This window comes from Triturus cristatus, chromosome 4_2, assembly GCF_964204655.1.
Source record: "Triturus cristatus chromosome 4_2, aTriCri1.1, whole genome shotgun sequence".
NCBI classification, from domain to species: Eukaryota; Metazoa; Chordata; class Amphibia; order Caudata; family Salamandridae; genus Triturus; species Triturus cristatus.
In genome coordinates, this window is record NC_140586.1 from 836926425 (window position 1) to 836934973 (window position 8549).

At 43.6% G+C, this 8549-nt stretch overlaps 1 protein-coding gene across 1 annotated transcript in view; it reads left to right on the forward strand.

Annotated features, from left to right (window-relative positions):
* ZSWIM5 (zinc finger SWIM-type containing 5) overlaps window positions 1-7753 on the forward strand; it is a 390515-nt gene extending 382762 nt beyond the window's left edge. Inside the window, exon 14 of the mRNA XM_085602808.1 lies at window positions 1414-7753. Within this exon, the coding sequence (XP_085458934.1) occupies window positions 1414-2276 (863 nt within the window). The 3' untranslated portion in view covers window positions 2277-7753. The remainder of the gene's footprint in view (window positions 1-1413) is intronic.
* Window positions 7754-8549: the final 796 nt, after the last annotated feature.

Here is an 8549-nt window from a genome sequence, read left to right on the forward strand (position 1 = left end):
CCCCTCCGGTTTTCTTCTGTGTGGAGTAACCCTTCTTTTGGAAATATATACAAGGGGACTGAGCCTACTCAAGGTTATAATGTCCTCACCTCTCTTGGGACTGCATGTACCAGCATGCCGCTGGGTGTCAACATTGTGCCACGCCCACTAAGGTCGGTGTTTCATTCAATAAATGGTAGAATGGAGCGAGTGGTGAGTTGTCATTTCCCCCTGTTCCAAGTCCATGATGAAGGGGCGTACCAGCCTTGAAACGTGTCGGACAATGGAAATAATGCTATGAAGGCCAGCAATGCGAGCGACAGCAAGGCATATACACCGGAGGTGGGACGAGCGCCGTGTGCCCCCTCAGAGCTTGAGGGATTTTTGTGGGAAAAAAAACACCACCACACCACACACACACACCTGCACTTACCCATAGTCACCACACGTTGCAAAACAGTGCAGTCATTATGATGAACATAGCAAAAATACACTGGCCTTACTCACTGTAGTAAAAGTTTGTGATGCAATACAGTTGACTTACTGCGTTTACCCATAGTCACCACACGTTGCAAAACAGTGTAGTCATTACAATGAACATAGTGAAAATACTGCCACCACCACTTGTATATATTGCACTCACTCACCATTACAGCGCTATGTGATCAAGGCCGCATGTCTGGCGGCCGAAACGCGTCATTTGGACATCCATCAGACTGTTACAAGAGGTCCAGAATTCTGTAGCCAGAGTGCTATATAGACTCAACCTTTCACCTTCTGTCTGAACTCCATTGGCTTAAGGTGGAAAAGCAAATTAATTTAAAAACCTTGTGCTACATGCACAGATCAAGATCAGGGGCCATCCGAGATTTCTTCACGAATTTGCTAGACCTTCTCATCCGGCACGTCACTTGTGCTCCATCGGTTTTTCACTCTGCGAGATTCATAGAGTGAAACGCACTCTCATTGGAGGCCAATCTTTCGCACACCAAGGTCCCAAGTTGTGGAATTCCCTCCCAGATTCACTGAGAGGCTGTTTCTTGTTTACAACCTTTTGCTAACAACTGAAGACCTGGCTCTTTTAAGCTAGCTTGGATGAGACTCAACCTATCGCGTAAGCTCCAGGAATGCCCAGTGGGTAGCGGTGCACTATATAAAATGTATTTTTTTTTTTTAATAGGGTCAGTTTCCAGACCCAGCTACTAGATGGTGGAATAATGCACAGCTTATGTATACGAAACCACTTGAAGTTGCAAAACCATTATTCTAAAGTTACTCTGCCATTTAGCAAGCAGGAACCTCCATTGGAGGATGTTCCCCTTAATGTGTTAACTTTGCACTGTTTTGCTTGGGCATGTCAGTGCGGGGCGTGGGGAGCACAACATGTAGTTTGTTGCTGTTGACAATAATGTAAGCTTTTCTTCTTCATTTCAGGTGTTCGAGCCCTCATCAGCATCCTGCAGAGCTGGTATCAGTTATTCACTCCCACAGAGGCCACCAGCATTGTGGCAGCAACAGTGATGTCCCACAATACCATCCTTCGTCTCAGTCTGGACTACCCCCAACGAGAGGAGCTTGCCAGTTGTGCCAGGACCTTAGCGCTCCAGTGTGCCATGAAAGACCCCCAGAACTGCGCCCTCTCTGCCCTTACTCTCTGTGAAAAGGACCACATCGCTTTTGAGACAGCATATCAGATTGTCATTGACGCTGCTTCCACAGGGATGACCTACTCTCAGCTCTTCACCATAGCCCGTTACATGGAGCACCGGGGCTACCCTCTGAGGGCTTTTAAACTTGCATCTCTGGCCATGACACATCTAAACTTGGCATACAACCAAGACACCCACCCCGCCATAAACGATGTGTTGTGGGCATGCGCCCTAAGCCACTCATTGGGCAAGAACGAGCTGGCTGCCATCATACCACTAGTGGTGAAAAGTGTGCATTGTGCTACGGTGCTGTCAGACATTCTCCGGCGTTGTACCATGACTGCTCCAGGACTGGCTGGTATCCCAGGGCGCAGGAACTCTGGAAAGCTCATGTCTACAGACAAGGCCCCATTGCGCCAACTTCTGGATGCCACGATTAGTGCTTACATCAACACCACCCACTCACGCCTGACCCACATCAGCCCTCGCCATTATGGGGAGTTCATAGAGTTCCTCAGTAAAGCCAGGGAGACGTTTCTCCTTGCCCAGGATGGACACATACAGTTCGCTCAATTCATAGACAATCTAAAACAGATATACAAGGGAAAGAAAAAACTTATGATGCTGGTGCGCGAGAGGTTCGGGTGACGTCAGCCCTTCCTCCAACCTCCTTCCCTTCTAAAAGAAACTCTCCGCCTCCAGGCACTTAAAGAATATCCAGATGCAGTCTGATAAAGTAAGATGCATAATAGTGGTTTTGATTTCAACCATTTCACCTCCTGAAGGTATTCTGATCTCTCAAGGCTGATTACGCAAAGAAAGCATGGTGCATAAAGAGAGTTGTGTGTGTGTGTATATATATATGTGAGACGGACAGTCTTCACAAGGAGTATGGTGAACATCTCAACAGGGAGAGAAAACAGTGAGGCCCTTCTGCCGTTCTGAAAGATTAAACCACTTAACTGCAAGTGTGCAGAATCATGGGAGGCGCCTGGGCAATGAGAACACCTGAACATACGAAGATATCAATGGCAACACTAAACCTCACGCGCCAGTAGAACACACCACCTGTCAGTGTTCTGACTCTTCCCTGGAAGGCAACAGAACTTCTCTTCCCCATGTTGTGAACGTATTTTAAGGCAAAATGTTGATAAAAAAAATCACAAACTGACTCAGGGAATTGCTTACTTCAAAAGAAAAGTAACAGAAAAGCATTTATCATTGTGTAAATATAATAGTATATGTGTCACTTATGAAATTGTAAAGTTATAATTATTTATAATTCGCCTGTCTTTCATTTGTGGGGGATACTTGAATCCGCGTGGGCTGAGGATATGTACATTATCATGGTATCTTAAGGGATGAGAGACTCACTCACTTTTCTCAGGTTTCCCCTTAATGGTTTGTGCTGTTGAGCACAGACGAGTGAACAGTGGGGGTTGAATGCTCCAAACTAATGGGAAGTAGAGCTTGAGTCTATGCAGATCCACACCAAATGGGGCTGTATTCGGCAGGACCACGCAGATCCAGATAAAGCTTGGTGCTGCGGGCTGGCTGTGCACCCAGATTGTATATAAGACCGTGTCCGTTTCTGGGAGTTAAGTGTTTTTGCAGCCGAGACAATGGGTATTCATGTAACATGTCGGAGGTCTGTTGCAGATTTTAACCACACTCCCCAATAAGAGGGCTGTTTAAGCTTTTTGTTAAAAAAAAAAAGATAATGGAATAGCTGTGAAAGGGTAGATGCCTCTTGGTCCGCATTTTACTGTCCCTTTTCCCTCTATGCAGTATCTACAACATTACCATCGTCATCCTGGAGCGGCTGTCATAATCAAGTTACAAATTTATTTTAACACTTGCTCATTTTGCAAACAAAGTGCTGTAAAATGATCAGGAATTAATTCCCTTTTTACCTCGAAGAAATGTAATGACTTGGCAAATGTTTGGTATTTAGGTGTATGTAGCCAGTTCCTATTCTTCATACAGAATGTCAGCTGTACAGCTTCTCACTTTCCTATCATTTTCCATTTTGTCTTTGGTTTGAGTTTACTTCCTAGAGAATGCAGTGTCGAAGACCATGTCCTGGCATTGGCTTGCAACCCACCAATATGGTTCATGGTAGTTATGTGCTTTCGGTTCCTTCAACAGTTTGAAGGTCTTTAAACACATGGTGCAGTTCCGATCTTCCCCTTCTTATTGGGAGCCTGCAAACGTTCTGCAAAGCAGTATGGCCATGTGCATTTTGATGCCGCAAGAGATTTCTTAACACTGAGTAAAGAAATTGTGTACCAAGCATCATTTTACATCCTCTACCTGTGCAGGCAGAGCTTTTATTAATCTGAGTACTTTGTATGCAACCTTTGGACAGGCAAGACACTTTTGCCATTGAACCCTGAGAGGCGCTCTGTCTGCTTTGAGGTGAATTGCTAATGGTCTTTAGCTGAAAAACAAAGGTTACTGCTGGCCAAGTGTGCCACATCCTGCAAACCCAATAATCTTTTGTCAAGTTACAAATGGAGGCACAAATTATGTGGCTCCTGCTCTCTTGCGGAAGTGGGGATCTGACCGTTTATTATGCGTCCGCACATTCAGCCCTCTTCGTTCTTCTCAACATGATGTTGCATTCCTAGAACTGTTTGTTTTAATCAGGAAAGATCACCAATACTCTCCCCGAGACAGGCATAAATGCTGATTTTAGTTCAGGTAAGCGGATTCCTCTCCTTTGAGGGTTGCTTTGTGTAATAGCCTTAGTCAAGCTGACTTCTGTTCTGCCTTTCCAATGACAGCTGTCATCTTGCACCTCAAAGACCACACTGCTCCTAAAATGGAGACCCTAAGAGCCACGAAGCGGAGTAATATGTTCAAGGCATCGAACGCATACCCGTCATCACGCTTGAACGCTCCCTGGTGCTCAGTATGGTTTACTTTCTTTATTTCAAAGTGGAGACAGACTGTGTCTAGTGAGGTTTCCCACAAAAATGTTTCATCCCCTTGTATCATCATGCTATCACAACTTTTGGTCTGTCTGTGGAGGTGGGAGTGTCAATTTAAGCAATAAATTCATGGCTGTGTGTATTTGTGTCTATAGACTTGACTGCCACTGTGATGCCCATAATAGGGTGCATCATAATTGCCAGGTGATGCTGGACTCAATACTGTCATTGTGACCTCAATGGGTGCCCCTGCATCCTCTGCCGTCCTGATGGATGTAATATCCGTCTACCAGGCCCAGTCTATGGAGGTTCTGTTTCAATTTGCCCTTTCATTGGGTCAGTGAAGCATTAATCGCTTCATTCCTGCACTCAAACCTTTTTAGTGCATCAGGCTTTCTGCAAGAGCTGCTGCTAATTGTAAACAGTTTACAAGCCAAAGTGGTTTCAGGATATAGGGAACAGCAACAGGCGTGCTGTGATAATTCCAGGGCAATTTATGGTCCCACTCAGGCAATGAGTGGAATGGGACATAGAAAACAAATCTTAAGTTATGAACTGCTATTCTAGTCTCTTTCCTGCTAGGTATCTCTTCTTAAACTGTAAAACTTCAGTGCTTTTTTAACTTGGTCGAGTATCAAAGGAAAGACCCATGCTCTGACCCTTTCCATCACATTTCTCATGTCCAATTTGGTGAATATTTTCGTCGGTTAAATTTGGGCAGTTTAGATTCCAATAAAAATGCTTCACGAAATCTCCGTTCCTGCTGAACATTTTAAGTTTTTGCTGGTAAGGTTTCATATTTGTGCTTCAGATTTTACTGTAGCATTTCTGCTTTAGCTATGCAAATTTTTGTCGGTACCTTCAACAAACATGAAATTAGAACTTTATTAAAAAGTAGATACTTGTTTTCTTAAATCGCGATAGTCTGATAGATTGCCTTTCCTAAGCTTTTACCTTGTGCGCTTTTCCTCATTGGCTTGGTAGATTGTTAGAACTCCCTTTGCGGAGAGCATTGTGACAGTTTTGTAAGAGGTGAACAGTCCTGCCAATGCAGTGATTTTGTATTTAGAAAAATGAGATTGTTAAAATGATTTCCTTTGAACTGATCAGGTCTTTGCAGCATTTCCAAACTGCTCAGGTCTTCCAGGAGTTTCAAATGGACATCCTGTCTCCGCAAGATACTGACTTGTACTACATGATAGACACCAGCAATTATTGGATTTGTTCCCCTTCAAATTATTTACATCCTTTGCAATGATTCAAACTGGTTAATCAGGCAGTCCAGCAAAATTTGGTTACCCTCTTCATTTTACCTCTGGTAGATGGTGATTTTTTTTGTTCCCGACGCTAGGGATCAATGGAAATCAGGACAACAAGCGACTGTAAAGAATGCTGCTCTTCCCTGCTTAGTTGTTTATGCTTTGCATTGGCATGCTGAAGTCTTTAGTGTTTAAATTGGGATGTGTTGCAGTATGCAGTAATTACATTAGAATCTGCAGTCTTGCTCCTCCGAGTGAAAATTGGTATCTTGTGGATCAGGTCATGCGGTGGAGAACTAGCTTCAAAGTAATTATTTTCTCCTTTTTCCAAAATTCAAGTTAAACCTTACTTCCAGAAGTCTGTAAGAACCTGGACTTGCTATTATATACACTTATAATAGATGACTGTACTCCTAGAGTGGTCCTGTAAAATAATTATAGCCCGATTCATGAGGTTCTCAAATGGCATCGTGGATCTCTCACTCTTGATGCTGACCTTTTTATCAACTGGGTACTCAGCTGAAATACTGTGTACGGACCGGGTAGAGAAGTCTTGTTGTGAGGCGCTGCCTCAGGACACTCCTGGCTGCCAGTGCGAAACACTATGAAATAGACCCCATTCCGGTGTACAACACATACCAAAAAAGACAGACTGGCCAAACATTTCCACCCTTTACTACTTTAATATTAGCAATAGGTTATATTCCAGCCTGCATGTGAATCGTTGGGCTGGCGATCAGGTCTGAAAACACTTTATTTGGCTTGTTATACTGTGAAGAAAGGCAGCCAGAATGAACACGCTATAATTGCTTCCCTAGAAAGCCAAGCACTTTCTCCCCTTTAAGGTGTCTTTTGTTACAATACACTTGCTGGGTGAAGAGTTGTGTGTCCGGACTTGCCTCTACATAAAGGTCTCTCCATTTAGACTACTATAGAACTGGTTTATGAAGTGTAGCCTCGCCAAAGGGTGAAGATGTTGCATGCTGTGAAGTGTATTCCAACTGCTGAAGCATACAGCATCCTGAACTGTAGTGAGGTGGTAATTCAAGTCATTTTTTTGCTCAGTTAGTCAGATGACCTCTACTGTAAAGGTCTATTCATTTTTTAAGGTAGTCGCTCTCTCACTAAGGCTAGCTATGCCTTCTCATGATTGAGGTATAGATTGTGGACTGTTATTAAACAATTCATTTACAAATGCTTCCTTTTGTGATCACTTCCAGATTCTGCAAAGGGTATCCTTCTCTAGGCCAGGCATCCAATTGCTGCTGGTGCACGGTGGCATGTCTGCGGTGGAGTCCTGGGCGCATGCTGGCCGCCTCCCCTTGCATGAACAAGTCTATACTGCTTCACGGTTGTCGACTTAATGGTCCCATGTGCACTGGTGGGTAGGCATGACTTGCTACGGCAGCACTGGGCTTCATGACTTTCAGCTTGTTTCTCTCTACATTGCTGTACCTTCAAAGTAGCTTTACACTTTCAGGAGGCTGACAAAAACATAGGTGGCCCGTTGGTCTGGTTGTGTTGCAGAAGAGAACAAAGTTAAGAGGTTTGGGATGCAAAGGCAAGTATTTCCCTCTTATCCCTAGTCTCCCAGTCTTAATTTTATTTTTAAAGGGGGAGGGGAAATTATTGGGGAGGTTACTCAATAGCTAGGGAACATTGACTAGTCATTTACTGTCCGATTACATTATTTTCCCCGGTATGTGTTGCCTTTCTCTGCATCACAAAAGGACAATTGTACTCTTCAGTATTGCCACTGAAGTATCGTTCTTCAGTACTTTTTTCTTTTTTTTGTGCAGCTTCTTGAGTTAATGTTTATTATTGTAATAATGATGGAAAAAGTTGATACTATTTATGTATTGCTACAACCATTTTATATAAATTGTGTTGAAAATTTCAGTGCTTTTTTATGAATAAAAAAATGTGGAAGGCAGCCGTGTCTTGTGTTTCACTATCCTGTATCTACACAAATATTCGCAAAGGTCTCAAAACATGGTTATTTAATCAATAATGATTTCCCTTTCTTGTAGCGTTAGTCCAATGGTGCCGGGAAACCTCTAGGTAGCTGTGCGCCTTAAAGAATGTAATTAATTATAAGATTAAATTAATAATCCTGTGAAATTTTTAGGTCTCGCCTGGATTTAGCAGCGCACATGCGCTGCTCTCGCCTTGCGAGGGCCTTTTGGAATCAATACAGTTTCTGAATGGACTTTAAGCCCTGCCCTTGTTTTCAATTGGCACGCGTCGTTTGTTAAACGCTGGCGCGTGATTGAAAATTGGGCTTTTCAGTTACCGCCTTGTCCACTTTTACAGGCCGACGCCATCTTTGTTTCGGGTGACGTAGGAGGGGGTGCTTTTAGCTTGTTTTAAGAATGCTGACCATACTGGAGCACTTCAGTCTGACAACAAGGGGGCCACTTTCCTTGAGCCCAAACACGGTTAAGACCCCTGAAAGGCTCCTGTTATGCAGTGCCTTTTAAGACTCCGCAAGTATGAGTCGGAGGGTGCCTGCCTCTTTGATGCCACACTAAAAACACGTTACCTGTGTGCAAACAGCACGCAAGGCACAATGTCATATATAGTTTTAACTAAAAGACTTCCAGACCTGGGCTCCAGAGTGGAGACTTTCGGCAAGGCTTAAGGGGGATACAAAATGCAAATATAAACCCACTTGGAATAAATAATGTTATTAAATCATACTAGGGAAAACTGCATTTGCTAATCAAGAG